The 21,578-nt window shown below is 42.9% G+C and overlaps 1 protein-coding gene across 3 annotated transcripts in view; it reads left to right on the top strand.

Moving 5' to 3' along the window:
- The window catches only part of rhpn1 (rhophilin, Rho GTPase binding protein 1), a 29,303-nt gene extending 10,111 nt beyond the window's left edge, over window positions 1-19,192 (top strand). For 2 of the 3 annotated variants that reach the window (XM_080769894.1, XM_080769895.1), the window contains exons 4-16: window positions 1,309-1,437; window positions 4,344-4,419; window positions 7,606-7,683; window positions 8,152-8,276; window positions 8,765-8,931; window positions 9,195-9,382; window positions 9,889-10,045; window positions 10,585-10,716; window positions 11,974-12,168; window positions 13,291-13,367; window positions 13,868-14,014; window positions 14,145-14,297; window positions 16,834-19,192. In XM_080769894.1, coding sequence (XP_080626020.1) covers window positions 1,309-1,437; window positions 4,344-4,419; window positions 7,606-7,683; window positions 8,152-8,276; window positions 8,765-8,931; window positions 9,195-9,382; window positions 9,889-10,045; window positions 10,585-10,716; window positions 11,974-12,168; window positions 13,291-13,367; window positions 13,868-14,014; window positions 14,145-14,297; window positions 16,834-17,043 — 1,834 coding nt within the window. In that variant the 3' untranslated portion in view covers window positions 17,044-19,192. The remainder of the gene's footprint in view (window positions 1-1,308; window positions 1,438-4,343; window positions 4,420-7,605; window positions 7,684-8,151; window positions 8,277-8,764; window positions 8,932-9,194; window positions 9,383-9,888; window positions 10,046-10,584; window positions 10,717-11,973; window positions 12,169-13,290; window positions 13,368-13,867; window positions 14,015-14,144; window positions 14,298-16,833) is intronic. The other variant, XR_013964480.1, reaches the window with a different exon arrangement.
- The last annotated feature ends 2,386 nt before the right edge of the window (window positions 19,193-21,578 follow it).

Genomic DNA, 21,578 nt, shown 5'->3' with positions numbered 1-21,578 from the left:
CAGACAAAAGTACGCAAATTGTGATTGGCCAGAATGAGATGATGTATGATGATAAGAGCGCCCCTCACTTCACACAGGTGTGATATACTATACTACTTGATCCTCACAACTCACAAAAGTATAGTTGTAGTAAAATATACATCAGGCTCAGAAGCACATCATATCAAGGCTCCAGTGATTGTCCATGATTGCGTAACCACGGGGATTACCCTGGCCAGTGTATAGCATCAGTTACCGTGACAACCTAGCAGTGCCTCAAAATTTCCAGGAACGTGTGTTAACATCAGACCCCCTACACACACACTCTCACTCACACACACACACACACACACACACACACACCGCAGCAACGTAAGCTTTACATGCCGCTCTCCTTTGTTTGGATTTTAGAAGAGCAGTGAATGGAGTGACGGAAGAGAGGGCGTGAATAAATGACAGAGGGGGTCTCCTCCAAAAGGTTGTTTGTGTGGCTTGTTTGTGGTTGGTAGAAAGTAGAATGTTTATAGTGAAGATGAGCCACTTTCAACCTTGTGTCCCTTTATTGGGCAGGTCATCGTGGGCAACATTTTCAAAAGCAGAAAAAAATGTGTGCATCTACAAGCTTGCTTTTTTGCACGACATAATGTATGTTGTGTGTGCATGTTGTGTGTGCTGTCATGGATGCCTGTTGTTGTCACAGAAGACTGTTTCTCCTGTTTTAGACTACAATTTGCACTCATTTTAAGATTTTAAACCGTAACATAACATGTAATTTAAATGATTGTTTAAAACTGTCCATCCTGGAGGGGCTGCTGTTGGAAATGAGCTCATGACTATATACTGTACATCTGCAAACAGTCAGTCCAATGTTTCTCTCTACTTGTCCCATGCACATGCAAACAAATTAACCCACTTAGACCTGAGGACCAGATTCTACAAAATTAGTCTTCTTCTAAATCCTGGAAAACGTACCTTTCTATGTCAGTGGTGCTCAAACCTTTTCATGTCACGGACCCCCAGAATTACTGTTATTACTGTTAATTATTGACCGCCCCAAAAGCATCTCAAAATATGTTGTTCCAGGGATCCCCCAGAAGCAAAGATTTGAATAAAAAATGTTCGCTGTGAAAGAATATATATTAAAAGATTTACGCACGTTTTCACGATAAAAACAAATATAACAGATCTACAAGCTCTTAGCGAGCTTGTAGGTCTGCTATTTTTCAATGGCTAAAGTATAAAATATTGGTTTTAAGTTGTTAAAAGCTAAGGTGACACAGATGCTTTCCAGGTCTTTAAAGCAGTAAATGAAAGTGTGTTGTGCTGCAGGGCGACCACCAACAACAAGGTGAAGGAGACCGTGGCTCTGGAGCTGAGCTTCGTCAACTCCAACCTGCAGCTGCTCAAAGAGGAGCTGGAGGAGCTCAACAGCAACATGGAGGTCTACCAGACCGAGAGGTACTAGGGACGCGCACGCACGCATGCACACACACACACACACACACACACACACACACACACACACACACACACACACACACACACACACACACACACACACACACACTAGTCTTGCCTCATTACTATTTGGCATTCCAGGCCACCCTCACTAGCCTGACGAATGCCATAACTGGAGAAAACAAGCGGCCATTGCTTTTTGCTTTATACTTATTTACTGTACACCCCCTGCAGTGCTGCAGGGGTTGTCAGGGAGACGTCCCTGTTCACTGCCCCGCCACCAGGAGATGTTCTGGATAAGGGGCGAAACATCCATGAATGGTGGTCCCCAGCTGATGACCCTGCAGCAAAACTTACCTTTCTGGTATGCGGTCAGGCTTAGGCTTGGCTCAGGGAAGAGGACGCCCCTGCCATGCATAGTCTGCCATGGCGCCGTTGGAGGTGCGACAAAGAAAGCAGGAAGACCATCCTTCTGTATTAAATAACACCACGTGTGCGCACAAGTATGGTGTGCATGTGTCTGACCGACAGACAGACAGACAGACGGCGTACGGACATTTACGAGCATTCCCACATTACGTGTGGAATTCATCATTTGAACTTGGCTGTGATATGCGATATGCCTTAATGTCGCTGCGCTGCCATTAATTAATTCTAATGGGCAACTGTAGCTGTAGGCTACTACATTGATCTCATCATGAGATACACAGGCGATCCGCACAAATTAAGTCATTATGCCACCTTTGGTGAATGACACGTGAGATTGATCAGACGGATTAATACGCTCTCATTACGCACTTAATTTACACCTGGTTGTAAATTTCCGCTGTGAATCTGGCCCATTGTGACTTGTGAGCTTGTATATCTGCTATTGTCCTAACTGTGTGTGTTTTAGCCGGCCATATAGGAGATTTTCCCTCTCCAGCTCAGGTTCACAAGAGGGTCAAATCCCCTGATTAGAGTGTCATTAATTGTGCGTGTGTGCGTATGTGTGTCTTTGGGAGTGGGGGGGTTAATGCTTGGCTTTGGCTTGGCTTATTAGAGGGATGAAGGCCAAAGCAACAAGCCTAGTGTGTTTGGTCACACATGGTAGACACTCTGGATGCATGTTTATACAATTTACAATTTAGGCATTTAGCAGACACTCTTTATAAAGAGCAACTTGCAGTGAGAAAAGTCAACAAAAACAATACTGTACAGTACATTACATGCAGAGACAGAGTAATGTCTCAATAATCTATGATCATAGGTAAACCAAGAATTTAGCCTTAATATTAAAAAATAAAAATATCCGTGCATTGAAAGTAAACTAATAATGAATAACAAATATAGCCGAGCTACAAGCTCTACTATTTTCACTATTGTACTGTACACACTGTACGTGTCATTTTCCTTCCTTCAGCCACATCTCAAACTTGTTATAATTTCTAGCTACACTAGAAATGTGGTCTACCCCTCTCATGCTAATTCTTTCCGACATGCAGCAGTGGCTCAAGAGGTATAGAGCAGCCAGCCGTCTGGGAGCCAGTAGGTTCCAAGTTAGATTCTGTCGCACCATGGTTGCCTGTCAAAGTGTCCTTGAGCAAGACACTGAACCTCAGCGTTACTGCTCTGGTTGAGCAGTTTGGTGCATTGAATGTGTAACGCTGCATCGTAGCAGCATTGTTTACAGGTATTCCACCAGTGTGGTGTGTGAATGTGAAGTGCATTTGAGTTGGCAGAAACACTTGAAAAAGTTTGTATTTACAGTACTGTTTACAGTACACCAGGAGTCCAGGATACATTTTGAGGCTTTTTCAAACGCTGCTATTTGCTCACATAAATACATCTGGTGAACAGAGTACCATGTTTATAGATCTTTGAGAGATCCAAGACAGGGCAAATTGTTGTTGTTTACTCTCACCCCCAACTACAAATTGAAAACAAGGCAGGCTAGTAAGCAATGCAGCTGCAGCTATTCAAATGTATAATGGGTTGTTAGATTGAGGTGTGAGGGCCATGAGTGTGCCACGGTCAATTCTTGGCATATTCAGCCATACCTAATATCTAACACACCCATAATCCTATTAGCCGCAGGCACAGCTGTGTTGATTACGTCCTCACAGTACTATAAGGTCAATCTCATGCGGCCTGCGATTTTATTACCTTGCTGTAATTTTGTAACCTGAACTGGAATCAAACCACAAAATCTGCCTAGGTTTACATACCTCTTTAAGAGTGTGTCATTTTGAATAGGATTTCCTGTCTGTCTATGTTAAGTTGATACAGTATGCGAGTCAGACATTCAGCAGAACAGAAGAATATCTTGTTTTGGAGATCATGTGCAACTGCTTTGCCTTTGATGAAAAAATTACAGCCTCGTGTTTTGCTAGTGGCACTGCATATGGTGCTGCTGTGACAAGCCACCAATAGACACATCACATACTACTGACAAAGCACATGTACACGACTACTGTAGAGCAGGGTTCCCCAATAGGCGGCCCGCGGGCCATTTGCGGCCCGCAGAGCGCCCCCTTGTTGCCCAGATATAAATGGCAGAGTCCCAGATATAAATGGCATTACATGGGGGTCAGTAGCCTATATGCATGTCAAACTGGGCATCCTTTTCAAATGGGGTCTTGTCCTAAATTTTCAGGGCAAGACCTCGACCTCGCGTGTGCGGACTCGGCCCTCAGCCTGGTACGCTAGTCAAAATATGGCCCTTGAGAAAAATTAATTGAGGAACCCTGTGTAGACAATGCAGAACATTGTAAATTGTATAATATACTGTACATCTATACTAGACTACAGACTACTAGCCTAAAATGTTGTGTAAGTAATGCAGTATGTGGTTAATGTGTGTACAATGTGAGGGTGAAGTATCCTGCCCTGCATGTGTTTATGTTTACATTTTGCTTGACTCCCAGTGAGGGAGTCAACGTTCCCATGATCCCCCTCGGGTTGAAAGAAACGAAGGAAGTGGACTTCACAGTCTCTATTCAGGTGAGGAGAGAGTGATTCTGTCATCAAATTATCTGGATACATTAAAATACCCAAGTAATCATATATACTGTGTGTATATATATATAGTTCCAAATATATCATTCAACACAATTACTGAAGTTAGCACGTCCGGGTTCTTCAGTGGTTCTTTGGGATAGTTGAGGTGCTAAATAGAACTTTGAACGTAAACCACACTGGTTGAGAACAGTGTGGAAAGGTTTTACTTTTCTGAATACCCCACAACTTTAAGGACATATTGAACTAGCAGAAAATCATATTTTCCCATCTCGGGCATTACATTAATATTTTGTATACAATAATACAATAACAGGATTGACAATTAACAGGGTTGAGTCGAACAGGGTTGTGATGCGTCCCCGTTTTTCCTACCCGATTTCGCACTAGTGAGGGGTGGGAGGGGCTGGGGGCGGTCGGCTGTGGAACTGGAAGGACAACGGCACGTATTAAAAACTTCGGCGAAAACAGAAGCACAACACGAGGATAAAGGAAACATTCAGTACAAATGTCCAGTTTGCTAATTCACAACAACTACTACTACCGGTACTTTGGTGTTGAAACTTTGAATTTCTCTAACTATAAACTTTCAGTCAGGACAACTCAAGATGGATGGAATATATATTTATTGAATATAAGATGAGCAATATATTTATTATGGTTTGGCGATGTATTGGATCTGCTTTTTAGGTACTCAGATCAAGCGCATCAGTCCCGGCCATATAATTAGGGACTCTGAATCCCCCGTACCTAAACAGTAGATCCAAAACGACAGGTGGTAGCTGGGGTGGAGGTGAGTGAGCAGCAGGTTTGTATACAGCAGCGCGCAGATACAGCAGCAGCAGCAAACAAGGAAGCAGGAGGAGGAATGCAAACCTCCGGTTAAAGTAGCCGGTATGAAGATGGAGTGAGTGTGTGATTGGTTGAGTGAATCATGTGGATGAGTGATGCTGAGGTGGTCCAATTAACGGCCGGCAGCAACTGCACTGAGGTTCCCTGACTGAACTTGCTCTGCGCATGTCTACGACAGGCACAAATGCTCATTTCAAAGTACAAATATAATTTATTTATTTATGAGTCTGGGGATTATCTGACGAGGTAACATTAATATACTAAATTGTTTATAGGATCAATATAAGTAAAATAAAATAGCATTTCCATGAGTATCCTTTTATGTTTCCAAAAATAATACAAACAGCCAATTGCATAGTACAAGTTATGAATCTTGAACTTAAGGCAACTAAAACAGTTGTAAAGGTGGTTTGTTGTATTAAATAAGGCAGTGTGTTTGAATCTGCATACAGGTCTCTCGCCCTCCTACCCCTCACTGGTGCGAAATCGGTTAGGAAAAACGGGGACGCGTTTGTGATATTCGCATATCGCATGCATGATTAAGAAATAAGATATATTGTTGAAATAACAAACAAATAATTGATTTCTATCTTTATTCCATGTAACAGAGTTGAGCTGTTATGATTTATGACCACATATAAGAGAGAGAGTATAGAGAGTATAAATAGATTTAAGAGTATAAAGAGATTATAAATTACTATAAAACATTGCAAGTGTGAAATTGGTGTGAAATTGCCTCTTTCTGTAGCATGTTGTTCAGAAGACTTGTAGAATGCCACTTCCTGTTGCTGATGTCACTAAAGGGCCAGTTCATTATTGTTATGGAGAATGACTTGTGTAACGGGGTTGAGTGCAACTAGGGAACAGATCTATCTAATGTTATTTTAATGATTAATCATCTATTTATTAAAAAAATTAACATGACCAGCAATAAATCAAAGATAGATTTATATGTGGCCTAATTTATGGAGTTTTGTACATTTTTTATAGTCCTATCTCAAGTCCACTTTCATCGAAGGCCATTGGGGACATGAACAAAATTACAAAATAGGGGGTGTCAGTGTCTACTGAAAGCAAGATCATTGACCAACATTAAAGGGATCATTTCAATGTATGATAACAAGCTTTTAAAAATATACTTTGGTGACCCAATCGATAAAATACACCTGAAAAGGTCAGAAAGACCGCAAATCATATCGGTATCGTGGACTGTACTGTGATATATATATTAGTTTTCCCCCCTTTACTCACACTAATACAGTACATATCCTATGGGCGTTATCCAATTTCAAACAAGACGGGTGCACAAATGTCATTCATGAATAATTTTTGTTCATCAATAAGTAGCTTATTAATAGCTGCACCATTTGCATGTGTGTGTGTGTGTGTGTGTGAGAGAGAGAGAGAGAGAGAGTCATGACCTTAACATGAGGTAACGTAATAAGTCCTCCCCTGATCCCTCCAATATAACTGTAGTGCAAAGCTACTTTCAGTTGGGTTAAGGGTAGTTAGATTAAGTGTTGACAGGTCTATTCCCTGCACAAGTGAATCATCACGGCAATGCATTTCATCAGTTATAAACCTTTTATAGTCAGTGTAATGTGCCTCCAGGTTAGATTTATAGTTTGCAAAAGCTCTGCCAAGTGTGCTGTTCTAAGCCAGTGAAAATGCTGTCGAACGGAGGCTGGCATGGAGACAAAGCCACCGGTTTTCCCACGGCTTTGTCAAATTGCTGAGTGATCATTGAAGCACGGCGCGGGTGACGGGTCAGGACAGCCCCATCAAATAATGACTTGATTCTTTATGTTATGCATGTCTCTGCATGTCAGACTACTGAAAGGACATAGAAGATAGTAAAGGAATATTCAGGGAATCAGTTTAATTATTCTAAGAATTCATGGACTTTTTAATTGCATTTGTAGGTTTTTCTTTGGGGACTATTTTCGGCTCGTTAATCAATGTAGTTGTGTAACTTTCAGTTACAATGTTGTGTGTTGGATACAATACATATCTCATTTAAGTCTCTAGTTGATTTTTCATACGGTATTGATTGAATGGAATTCAATTAATTACCTCAAAATGCATAAATGGCACAGGTCCCCTTTAAATAAGAATTTATTTTGCTTGCCGGTAATGTTTCTTGGATGATCCTTGCTGTGCCCTTGGACAAGGGAATCACAATGACGCCTGGCCTGATAAACGTTTACACAGTTGGTAGTATTGCCCAAACTTTATAAATGAAAGCCAGCCATTTGTCACAAATTAGTGGGCACACAGTGCAAGGATGTGCATCACTTTGACATGCTGTCTCCACTGCAGGATTTCATCTGCGAGCACTACGGAGAGGACGGCTCTCTCTACGACAAGGAGATCAAAGAACTGATGGAGCTCAGACAGGTGAGGGCTAACAAACACACTTCCACACATTAAACCTGTATCTGGTTCAGCGTTTGCTGCAGTGGGACAACAATGAAAGCATGATAAAGTAGGCTGTGGATAACTATCGGGACTGTTCAGGTGTGAACGATAGCAGACTTACTGGCTGACAGCTAGTACTGACAACTGATAGGTAAGGTGACACATAGATATGGGACAATATATACGTGTACGCATAATCGCATATACAGACTCTCAAGCTGTTGTGAGTGAAGTTAACGGAGGTGTAAATAGCAAATAATCGGTAACAAGTGATATTTTTCAAAACAAATTAGCAGTGTCGGCAAACTATGCATCCCTATTATGTGTATTTCCTGCTAGTTGCTTATTGTCTACAACTTGATCATATATAATGATGTCAGTCCGAAGCCTGTTGTGGTTGTGCAGTATAAAATGTTCATACTCTATCGTTGTTGTTGTTGTGTTCAGGCTATGCGGACTCCCAGTCGTAATCAGGCTGGCCTGGAGCTGTTGATAGAATACTACAACCAGCTGTTTTACCTGGACCAGCGCTTCTTCCCCCAACACAGGAACCTGGGAGTGCACTTCCACTGGTCAGACTCGTAGACTAGACATGCACACACTCACTCACTCACACACACACACACACACGCAAGCAGGCCTAAAGTTCCATTCTGAATGCAGCATCTGCATGTTTTTACTTATTTCATTCGCGTTCATTTGACTATGTTGACACTCAGGATGTACAAAGTATAATCAACCTAATCAACCCCCCCCCCCCCCCCCCCCCTTATAATAATTTTAAATAAAGCAAACCAATACTGGAATAGAAAGATTCGCCTGCACACTGTATATCTGCTTGGTACAAGAGGAAACATGTATTCATATGGACCTTCTTCAGGTCAAACCTGAAGAATATTCAGTGTGGACTGAATAATGCATATTTTATGCACATGCTGATCTCCTGATCAAAGTGTCGATCAGGAGATGATAACAAAATGCAGATGCAAATGACGACCAGTGCCCCACATTTGCACTCACAGATTACAATGGGGACCTCCACGTGTGTCCCTCTCCTCAGGTATGACTCCCTGACAGGCGTGCCATCGTGCCAGCGTGCCTTGGCCTTCGAGAAGGGCAGCGTTCTGTTCAACATCGGGGCTCTGTACACGCAGATTGGAGCACGGCAGGACCGCTCTGCCACCGTCGGCATCGACCGAGCGATAGACGCCTTTCAGAGGGCTGCAGGTACCTTTTTTAAGCCTGATTTTATGCTTTTATACTATAGCTTGTTGTAGATCAGCTATTGAGGTTTCACCAGCAAACGGTTCATATTGGCGTGTGTGTGTGTGTGTGTGTGTGTGTGTGTGTGTGTGTGTGTGTGTGTGTGTGTGTGTGTGTGTGTGTGTGTGTGTGTGTGTGTGTGTGTGTGTGTGTGTGTGTGTGTGTGTGTGTGTGTGTGTGTGTGTGTGTGTGTGTGTGTGTGTGTGTGCGCGCCTACGTGCATGCAGGTGCGTTCAATTACCTGAAGGAGAACTTCTCCAACGCTCCCAGTCTGGACATGAGTGGTCCTTCCCTCTGCATGCTGGTGCGGTTGATGATCGCCCAGGTGCAGGAGTGTGTGTTTGAGCGAGTCACGCTCACTGCGCAGGGCAAACCTTTCACCTCGCAACTCTGCCTGGCACAAGAGGCTGCACGGGTGAGCACAGTACATACACACACACACACACACACACACAGGCGCCGTCCGTAATGTGGACAATACATGTGATATTGTCACGTTATTTTACATACCTCATTTAATCAGTTACACAATTCCCAGTTCCCTACTATTGTTGATTGATACTGGAAAATCACAGCTTGGTAAAGATGGTTTTAAGACTGCAACATTAATCAAACTAATAACTAAAGTATTTTATTATGATTGATTACAAAATAATCTATTCTTGCAGTGATTTGTTCATATACAGTATACAAAAAGATGCACTCGATTATTTGATTAATTGAAAAAGTAATCTCTAGAATAAAATAAAAATAAAGAAAATAATCAATAGTTGCAGGCGCAGCCCTAGATACTACATGTTACTAAAATATACAGTATTTTCTATTTTGTTGAAGACAATATAACTGCCCGGCCGTAACTCCAGACACATTATTTCAGTGTGAAGGAATACCATAATATGATATTGTTGGTGTGTTCTTCAGGTATCAGACGTGTACTCATTGGTGCAGCAGAGCATGTCCCAGCCGCTGGTGAAGGACTACGTGCCGTTCTCCTGGGCCTCCATGGTCCAGGTCAAATCGGAACACTTCCGCGCCCTGTCCCACTACTACGCTGCCACCGCACTCTGCGACAACAAACGTGAGTGCATGGACTGCAGGACAATAAACCTAAATGTCACAGCGATACAGGGATGGGTGGTGGCCATTATGTTTCACCTCTGTTTTCTGGACTGGTTGGGACAGTGTGCCTTCTGAGTAAACTAGAGATTGATCCCCCCACACACTGGCTCCCCGTTTCAGCCAGGATTGACTACAAGGTCCTGCTAACCACATCGATGTTGGTTAATGCCGATTGATGTTGTTGTCGATGTCGATCGAAATGCTAAAATCACCTGGCGCTCCCGACATGCGTTGGTCTGACATGCGTTGCGTCGTTCTTTCGGTTAGGGTTAGGTTAGGGCTTTGGGTATACGTTGTCGGCCTAATAACCTTTGGTGTGTCGGAACTAAAGCCTGTACTGGTGGGACACCGTGGGAGCCATGAAATTCCATCTGGAAGGGAAAGTTATGGCGTGTTACTGTATACTATTGTGTCAAGGTATCTACATGTGTGGCAACAACAAGTTGAACTTTTGCTGAATAATAATTAAAAAAAACAATTGTGTGTGTTGCTGTGTAGATTGTGGCGAGGAGGAGGAAGAGGAGTGTGACGAAGAGGCCCAGAAGGCCTTCTTGCAGTTCCACGTCAATGTTCCTGCTGGACCGCCAGTCTGCACTGTCCTACAAGACCCAGAGGCCAGACGAAGACTAGGTCAATACACGCACGCACGCACTCCAAAGCCCTGCATGGGCCCAAAATATGGGCCCACCGACACCTTTTCTAGCGCATCGCTGCGCATGCATTCACATTGCGCGCAACAGCTGCTGCACTTTCAGCAGCCCCTCGCCCCTTGCGCTGATAAATACAAACCCACAATAATAATAAGTCAAGAAGACTTTCATTTTCTGCACTGTACAAAACCAACTGGCTCGTTTGATAGGACAAGGTTGAAATTCTCCTGCAGTATTTGTGACTGCTTGTGATCTCCGATCTGAAACATTTCATTCACGTGTGTGTGTGTGTGTGTGTGTGTGTGTGTGCGCGCGTGTGCGTGCGCAAATTGTGGTGTCCACTGTGCACAGCTGTGGGGCATGATGAGTAATTAAGCGAGTGAAGGAAAGAGAATAGTTTAAAGAGAATGCAATATGTACCAGATTTGTGTGTGGTCATGTAACAAGTCCAGTCTGGGGGGGGGGGGAATTTCATCCAACGGCACGTGAGCCCATTCTGGCGGGCCGGACCGGGACCTGGTCGGGTCCCAAGGGGCTTGCAGGGAGTTGGCGCCCTGACAACATTGACTGGGCAGGAGAAGAGCGGAGGGGCAGGGGGTGCTCTGCCCGTTCTAGTGTACTGCTTCGCCTCTGGGACCTCCGGAGTCCTAAGTCCTAGGCGGATAATAATTATGTATTATTGTAAACATACATTATATTGATTAATATAACTGTTATTAAAATTAATTTTAATAACTGTGACATGGACACTGAGTCATTTGTGTTGTTAGATCAGACTAGGACAAAAAGTATCTATCAGTCCATGAGCATGTGAGTGGAGCTGAGCGGGTGGAATACCACTCCTCCAGGGAGATTGTCACCATCGCTATTCCCCTCGATAGCAATGTTAGGTCCAAGAACCCTAGATATCAATTTAATCATGTCTTTAAAGGGATACTTCACTCCTTTTGCAACCAGGTCTTATTTGAATGATGTTTGGGAGACAATAAACACTTTCCTGGGGGTTTTATGTGGGTAGTTTGCTGCACTCTCCCCACCTTGTGGATAGGGGGAGGGCTGTAGTCCAGGAAGGAAGTGAGACCAGTGTACATGACATCACTGGCACTTTGAAATACTAAAATATCTAAAAACACGTATTACACACATAAGAACCCCAGGAAAGTGATTATTGTATCCCAAACATTAAGATGGCTAGTGGTAGATCATGTTTCTGTGTTGTGTGTGTGCACATGTGCAGGTAAAGCTCACTTGCGGCGTGCTGTGATTCGTCACGAGGAGGCCTTGCGCGTCCACAGCCTGTGTAAGATCCTGCGGAAGATGGATATTTTGCAGGACGTGCTGTCTCTGACGCACAGACGCTCTCTGGACACGTACTCTGAGCTGGACAGAGAGGACGACTTTGATGAGATTGCTGATGCTCCAGAGATCCAGTGTGAGTGCCCTGTGTAGAGTGTGCTCTGAATACACACGTTGATGGTACTACTACTGGGTGATGATGGGACTTAAAGCCTAATTCCTCCCTATAGCTGTTTTGTTTTACTAAATTCTGTTGATATGGGAAAAAAAGGGTAGGCGGGGACTAATGTCAGCTCACGTAGAACCGGAAGAGTTCCAGCAACAACACTCCATGGACTAACCTTTCATATAATCTAGAGCAGATGTAAACAAAAAACAAATTGCGCAAGTGAATAAGAGTTCTAGCGTTTGACCCGCACAGACGGTAAATCCGCTAATTTGGTATGGACCGCTCGGCATGTTTTTTCTTTTTTTTCCTTTGACGAATGGATACGGACTTCATATACGGTAAGAAAACAGCTTGTGCGGAATTGACCTTTAAGCTTAATTTGCATAATCGCTGGGTGTCGCTTGCCAACAAGAGCTGATCTAGAAGCTCACAACTCACTGCATCGCGATGCTGTGAAAGATTGTAGATCGGCTCTGTCACGTACACATCCTTGACTACACTATTCAGCACTGTACCTCCTTGTTATTAATGTAAACAGTGGCCAAATAATTTCTAACAAGATGAAAACAAGTTGCCTTATGAAGAGAATATTAAAAGGAATGATGCGGAGATGGAGAGGAAATTAATTACATTGTTCAAGAGCAACATATTGTTTTATATCTTTTTCATTTTAACGATATATAATGTTGAGGAGCTGGATGTTAAAGCTGCGATCTGTACCCAGGGTTAACCCATTCTGGGCGGGAACCCCTTTTGGTGTTTTAACTAAGCATTATGTTACACTTTAGCTATTGAAAAATAGCAGATCTACAAGCTCGGTGGCGCGCTACGAGCTTGTACAGTAGGTCTGCTATTTTTGAAAAATCGTTTTAAAATTTTGACGTCATGTCAAAATGGGTTAAACCCTGGGTTTCATCTACTGCTGAGATGAAAAGCCCTTTTGGGCAGCTTCATACAGTACCTTTATACCCCTTCTCAACCATCTCACTCATATTCACTAATAATGTTATGGATTGCAGCTTTAATGTGACAGTAACACAGTTACAGTATGCTAAAACAGTAAGTGATCCCGTTGCCTCCTGTTGACAGCTCAAACCCTGCAGAAGCCAGACATCACATCACCCAACTTCTCCACCGTCCAAGTCACTGACATCTTCCAAAAACTGGTGAGAGACACTGCTTCACATTGAAAAACATTTAGTTGAATATTGTGATGGTGAATTGTGCTGCATTGTATGTGAATGCAGCTCTCTCCATACTGTATACAGCAGTGGTTTTCAACCAGTGGTCCTTGAGAGGGACCACTGGTTTTTTACTCTTGAAAACAAATGGACCCGTAAGAGTCCAATTGGTTTCATGTAAGAGTTACATTATTGTTAAACATCTGCAACACTTAATTTACAAAAAGTCTACACAATTAGAGAATGTACAAGAATTGTTATTTTGATCAACGTTTGCCTGTTGTCTCTCCTGTGGTACCAACATCAATACAGCATGGAATTGTGGACAAAATTGTATCCAACGATAAGTTTTTGGTATGTCATCAAATGTCATCAAATGGTGGTCCATGGCTCAAATGCCAAATAAATAATGGACCTTGATATGAAAAGGGTTGAAAATGTAATGTAACTTGGATAAGGATGGCATTCTCTCTCTTCTGCCGCAGGGTCCTCTGTCTGTGTTTTGTGCTCGGGCACGCTGGGGCCCGGTTCGTGTCATATGCCTGCAGAGACGGGACGGCGGCTTGGGCCTCACGCTCAGAGGAGACTCCCCTGTTCTGGTGGCAGGGGTGGTGCCTGGAGGCTGTGCCGCGGTGAGAGAGAACCCTCTCCACTTATATCCTAATGCTACCATTTTGTGTGCACACAGACAATACACACACAGAACCATGCAAACACACATGTGTTATATATATTTTGTATGTGTGCTGTATGTATGTATAGGAGGCAGGGCTGAGGGAAGGAGACTACATCGTGGCAGTGGACGGTCAGGACTGTAAGTGGGCTAAACATGCAGAGGTGGTCCAAATACTGAAGAGCTGCAGTGACAGAGGAGTGCAGCTAGGGGTCGTCACACTGCACTCACAAGACATACAGGTAACGTCATACTGTTCATATAACTCTGAGACTTTTAAGGTTTAGGGCATTTGTACACCGTCAGTTATAAATGGATCAACCCTAACCTACTGCATTTACGTCCTCTCTTAGTTACATTTCTAAATATAGCAACTACTTATAATATGTTTCACTATGTCTGATCTTGTGCTACTACGAGTGTCTGATTGATTGATTGATTGAAATATTTATTAACAGTTTGTAGAATTACAGTACATTTCAAGCACAAACTCAATACAAAGACTGTGAGTGGACGACCCAATTAAGCATTACACTTGTTTACAACAGGGTCCACATTGTTCAATTCATCAAAACATTTAGAGACATACAAATAGACACTTCTATGTAGTTATAAAACAGAACAGGAATTCATCATATAGGAAGCAAAAAGGGAAAAGATACATATACAGTGAGGGGAAAGGGGGGGGGGGCGGTGGGGGGATTCAGATTTTACAGAGGCCAGTTTTGAATTGCAGCCATCCGTAGGTGCCCTTTGAGAGTGGTTTTGAAGGAGTCAAGGGATTCACATGTCTTAATGACTGTTGGTAGGGCGTTCCACATTTTGGTGGCATAGGAGCGAAAATAATTTAGTCCCTTGTTTGTGCCGAATCTGGGTTGTACATGGTTTGTTGCACTCCCTCTGGTGTTGTGGGTGTGGACTTCGTTTACATTAAGGAAGTATTTAGACAGGTACATGGGTATCTTGGTGGTGTATCGAATCTTGTGGACCAGACCCATTGCAAGATGCTGTACTCTGTCGTCGACCCTAAGCCATCCCAGCCTGTCAAAGTGGGCAGGGGTGAGGTGGGTTCGGGGGGTGAGGCCAAGAAGGAGCCTGACCAGTTTGTTTTGGGAGGTCTGGAGCCTTGTTTTAAGGGCCTTTGAGGTGCTGTGGTACCAAGAGGTGGATGCATAGTCAAAGAAACCTTGTACGAGGGCTCCTGTTAAGGTCTTCAAGGTGTTTTTGTTGACCAGTGAGGAGATCCTGTAAAGGAATCTTGTTCTTTGATTGACTTTTTTGATTACGTTGGTGGCCATTTTATCACCGGAAAGATTGGCCTCCAGGATGGAACCTAGGTAGGTAATTTCATCTTTTCGTGTGATAATATTGTCACCCACTCTAACCAAGAAGCCATCTGCCTTGCTGAGATTACAATTAGATCCGAAGAGAATGGATTGAGTGTTCCATTCACCTCCACCATCTGTTCTCTCCCCTCCAGGTAGGATTGCATCCAACTCACTGATGTGCTATCAAAACCAATAGCTTTAAGTTTGTTAACCAGTATGGAGTGGTTTCTAGGTGTCAAAAGCCTTTTGGAGGTCCAGCCTGACCATGCCGCAGTATTTTCCAGCATCCACCTCGTGTTTGATGTGGTCGCTCAAATAGAGGAGGCATGTGTCAGTGGAGTGGGATGTTCTGAAACCAGATTGGAACTCGTACAACAATTTATTAGTGGCAAGATACTTTTCAACCTGTTCATAGACTATTTTTTCCATCACTTTCGAGATGGAGCTTAGAATAGAAATAGGGCAGAAGTAGTAGAAGTAGGTAGTTGCCGGGTTCTAATTTACTCCCTTTTTTGTACAGGGGGGTTACTTTGGCCAGTTTAAAATCTTGGGGGACCTGTCCCTGTTTGATGGAGAGGTTTACTATGTGGGTGATGACTTGGAGGGAATATTGTCATGGCCAGTGGCCTTGTGGGGTTGGAGGGCACTCAGTTTTTTAAGTACCTCCTCAGTTGTTACCATTGCCATTTTAAAATCATCTTTACAAACACCTAGGTCTGCCCTGAAACTGGGAGGTCGGGGGTTCGATCCCCGGGCCAGGTCATGTAAAAAAGACCCTCCCTGCTTGGCACTCAGCATCAATGGGTTGGATTGGGGCTCAAATCAACGAATGATTCCTGAGCACGGTGCACGCTGCGGCTCACCGCTCAGAGATGGGTCAAATGCAGAGAACACATTTTACTGTGGTAACGTGTGTGACTAACCATACGACTTTGACTATTAGAGCAAAAATACTTTGCTCTAGTAGTCTGTGTTTGTAGATCAACACACAAGTAAGGGATAATGTATGGCTGGGTGATTAACCACGGACACGAAGCCATACATTATCCCGCTTATTACACAGCTAAATACATAAACTGGCAGCAGTTGCTAGGCTACAGGTATAATAAGGTAAAATGATACATTTATATTATGTGAGTGCTGTTATTGGGAGATATTTGGCAGAATTGGCACTCATTACAACGTCTGAGTGTAATGTAATGTCTGTCACTGCGAAATTGAAGCTTATTGGTTGCATGAGAGCACCACCTACAGGGGGACTAGGTTGGCGGAGGGTGTGTAGAGCCCAAGATCGCATTAGATAATTGACACGGGGGTTACAAAATCGTGGAATAAAATTTATTTAAGAGAGCACCACCTACAGTAAATGCCTAAAATAAGTACTTTAACATTGAAGCTTGATAGTAACGTGTGTGTGTGTGTGTGTGTGTGTGTGTGTGTGTGTATACAGGTGGACAGGAGGTCAGTGATGCTCTCACACAGTGGGGACAAAGAGAACACTAGACAACGCATGCTGGCCGGAGCCAGGGGACAGAGCTCCGGCTCCCTGCTCAACTGGAACAGGAAGAAGAACAGGGAAGGGGGTGGGGTCACCAAGAGACTAGGAAGCACTTTTAGCTTGTCCTTTGGAACCATCCGAGACACAGAGTCAATGTACTGACCTGGCTGAGGGTACATTGCAGAGGAAGCACTCAGGGAAATGACTTGGAGACGCTGAACAAGACCGTGGAATACAATGAACCATGCATTGATTTGCATTTGACCAAACACGCTTGTTTTCAAGACCGTGGAAGAAGGGATATTTATGCCCAGGTTCCAGACTGATTCTTCACTTGATTAATATTATTGTCTAATCGAGGTGCCCATTTTGATTTGTCAATTTGTTTTGTCCCTGCCAGATGATCCTACAAATGCAAGCCAAATACAGCACCCGGCCACCCGCCACAGATTCAACCATCAGTAACATGATGTCAGATGTGTGCCTATAATCTTTCAGGAATGACTGAAAGCACCATTTTCTAACATTTCTATACAAAAGGTAGCTTCTTAAAATGTTACATGCAGCTAAAACCTTGACCTTAAACCTACAAAATTGAGGTTCAACTATCAAAGTAGTTAAGGATCTTGACCAACCACGGACCAACTTTGGACTTCCGTTACAGCCCAGCCAAAAAGATGCTTCCCTGGACTTTTTCTCTGTCAAAATCCAAACATTGTGATTCAAACCCTCCATTGCTGAAATTGGTTACGTAAGACTTGTGTGGGTCTGACCATGTGAGACTAAATGGGGGCAACTCCTAATCCAGATTTCATTGATTTCAGATGTCATTGCATTCAACCAACGGGAAGCTTTCCAGAATTTCCAGGTGCAAACTCTTCTCTTGGACATTGAGGACGGCGTTACTCAACATTCAGCTTTAACCACTTAAGCCCTATTAAAAATAATTAAACTACAACTTACAACGCATCACATCGTGCCACATTGTGAGCTTGTAAATCTGCTATTTATGAAATAAAGCCTATAATTACGTGCCCAAAATAAGGACACCTGGTTGAAAGTGGTTAAGGTAGCCAGACATAAATACTCCTGAGAGTAGGATCGAAAAGGTGAGGCTGAACATACTAGCACGTATGAACTTTTTTGTTTTGTTTCCGGAATTATGCTAAAGAGGCCTCTGCCCTCTGCAACTCTTAATGACTACAAGGCCTGCAACGTACTGTGTCTGACTCCCTTATATCAATCTGTTTATTAATAAATAATATGTGTTCACCATTCTCAATTGTGTACAGCACTGTTTCCCAAACCAAGATGGGACAAGATGTAGGTCGTGGACCGATTTGTGTTGGTCGTGAGTAAATATTTTTGTTTATTTTTATGTCAAAAGATTTTCAAAAATGATATCCCGTGTTTTTCATATACGAAATTCAAATAATTTTCCGAAATAATTTCATGTCGATCTACAAGCTCACGACGCACATTGTGAGCTTGTAGATCGGCATGAAATTATTTTGGATCTGCTATTTTCACTAGTTTGGCTCTTCCCGGGGATATTTCTCTTTTGGGTCACGGGCTGTTTTGGGAATCACTGGTATAGGCTACTGTACACAAATATTACGTAATATTTCATTAGCCAGTACTAATCCTACCCTTAATCCATTTCAGTCTTGAAACGGTCTCTGTGGCTCATCCTATGAATTTTAGATTAGTAGCGTCTTCAATTAACACCTTGCTTTCATATAATGATATCATTATATTACTTGTGTTTTTGTGTTCCGTCCTCAAATTCAGTATTTTGCGTGTGACCTTGTTTTCTTTATGCGTGTCACCTGTTTGGGTGCAAGACACTCCGATTGTTTTAGTTTGTTTGTGTTTTCTACTCGTTTTGTGTAGTTTTGTACTTGCTAATGCACTGTGACTTATCGAGAACTAATCGATTCTCTTGAATGATGTGATGTTGGCGTTCAGTGCTGAGAAATTGAACATTCAACACTTGCAATTAAACGTTTTGTGTCTTTATAATGAAACGTGGTACTGAGGGACCCTGTGGAAAAGTCTGCACCGAGCCACTAAAGCCTAATTTATACTTTGTCATGACAAAGTTGTTTACAAAAAAATAACCGATCTGTAACTAAGAAGTTATTTTCAGCAAGGTATGAATTAGGCTTGTATATAATGTCCTCTTTTTTTTTTTTTTTTTTTTTTACAATATTGCATTGTTCTGGACAGTTTTGTATTGTCATTATGTCTGTCATGGTTCTGATAGTTCTCAGACTCTGAGAATGGGAGAAGTCTAAACCTGCGAGTGATTGAGTTATTGTACTTTGTGTTCATTGTGTTGCTGAAAGATATGAGGTGATAAAGTATTTTTCTCTTCCTTTCATATTTACTTGAGTATATTGTACTGTTGTGCACCACTAGCAGAAACACCTAAATGAAACATAGTTATGTAACACAAGTTTTGTAGAGTTTAGCAAATAGCAACGCAATATTATTGACATCATGATCAGACTGAGAAACACTACATACCCATGCCTTTACTTGAAAACGTTGTGTACATACAGTGTTGAAGCTTGTGTCTATCAAATTCACGTGTCTTTTTAATATAGGCTCATCTAAGTCTCATCGTGCTGTGTTTGAGAATAAGGGCTCTATTTCCGTCTGTGCTAAACGCCTTATCCCTAAACTTCTTTGCCTTTGGATTTACTATTTTGAAAAACATTAAAATTGTTCAACTAGCCGATCTACACGAACACGTTGTGAGCTTGTAGATCGGCTATTTCCACTATTCAAAAATGTATTTCAAAATAGTAAAAAGGCAAAGAAGTTTAGGGATAATGGGTTTAGCACTGACGAAAATAGGGCTCTTGAAGTGTGCAAGATTAGCCATGATTAGTGCATTTTATCTTATGATCCAGATTCTGTAGACAGACCGCAGTAATGTGTGACTGTTCTTATTTTGGCTTTATTTCATAACAATGAGTTGGACTATAACAAAAGCAATAAAATTACATCCTACATTGGATGTTGGAAGGACACTGCCACCTTGTGTTAGTTCCATTCTAACTAGGACTAGGTCCTTAACTGTATGACCGTGGTTGAACTTAAATTGCAACTTGCAACAATAAAGTAGGCTACTACTAAACTTAATCAATAATAATAATAACAACTAGAATTTCGCCCCCCTTCGGGGGGCTCAATCCTAGTGTCGTTGCAGCGCAATATGGGAAGAAGGAAATTGCGGGAATTGACAGACTCCACTTCATGTTTCAGCTGTGGTTTTAAACTCAGTAGTGTGCCCTGCACACAGCGCACACTCGCAATTGCAGCTGGAGGGCGACGCGACACACACACACACACACACACACACACACACACACACACACACACACACACAGAGCGATGTGTGGATAAATCACTGAGATTTGGGAAATGTGTTCAGAAGTACAACGATTAAGCACGCACAGGCAAATGTCAGAAGCATCTGTTTCGGTTTCCAAACAGGAAGTTGTAAATGTGCTTATTAGACGGAGGCAGCGTGATGCTGGCATCTATTGTGATGCCAGCATCACCACATTTCACATAGAAATATAAGCACCCATTTACTCGCTTAGCGGAGACTGTGGGGTGGTAGAGGACATCTCCCCGGACGCGTGGGTATGTCCAGATAGTTGCCTCGCGGAGGCCTCTTTGTCCAGTGTCCATTCTGGGTCTGGAAACGGCACTTTTTTGAGTGTTGACCCCAATAGAAGGTCTGCTGCTCTGAATTTTACACCTCTCCCGCTTAGCGGAGACTGTGGGGTGGTAGAGGACATCTCCCCGGACGCGTGGGTATGTCCAGATAGTTGCCTCGCGGAGCCGTCTTTTGTCCAGTGTCCAGTCTGGGTCCGGAAACGGTAATTTATTTTGCATTGACCCCAGTAGAAGCTCTGCTGCTCTGAATTTTACACCTCTCTCGCTTAGCGGAGACTGTGGGGTGGTAGAGGACATCTCCCCGGACGCGTGGGTATGTCCAGATAGTTGCCTCGCGGAGGCCTCTTTGTCCAGTGTCCATTCTGGGTCTGGAAACGGCACTTTTTTGAGTGTTGACCCCAATAGAAGGTCTGCTGCTCTGAATTTTACACCTCTCCCGCTTAGCGGAGACTGTGGGGTGGTAGAGGACATCTCCCCGGACGCGTGGGTATGTCCAGATAGTTGCCTCGCGGAGGCCTCTTTGTCCAGTGTCCATTCTGGGTCCGGAAACGGTACATTTTTTTGCATTGACCCCAGTAGAAGCTCTGCTGCTGTGAATTTTACACCTCTCCCGCTTAGCGGAGACTGTGGGGTGGTAGAGGACATCTTCCCAAACGCGTGGGTATGTCCAGATAGTTGCCTGGCGGAGCCGTCTTTTGTCCAGTGTCCACTTTATAAAGTCCATGCACTCCAGTGAATAGCATTTATCCATTTAGATAACTTTTTTATGTTATTTAATTACTTATTTTTACACAGAAACATAATGTGTGTCTTTACAATAACTGTAATGTAATAATAATACTAATAATGTAATGTAAAAATTATTTAATTAACGAATTAAATAATCTTATTTTATTCTGAAAGCAACCGGATGTCTTAAATCTGCTAGCTGTCAGACCGGAAGTTCTAAATTTGCTCATGAGACGGAGCCTTAGACGGAGCCAACTCGCAGGCAGTGCGAGAGG

The sequence above is a fragment of the Protomyctophum bolini genome (genome assembly GCF_963924005.1).
Source record: "Protomyctophum bolini genome assembly, chromosome: 8".
Taxonomy (NCBI): Eukaryota; Metazoa; Chordata; class Actinopteri; order Myctophiformes; family Myctophidae; genus Protomyctophum; species Protomyctophum bolini.
This window is presented reverse-complemented; position numbering and strand designations above follow the sequence as displayed.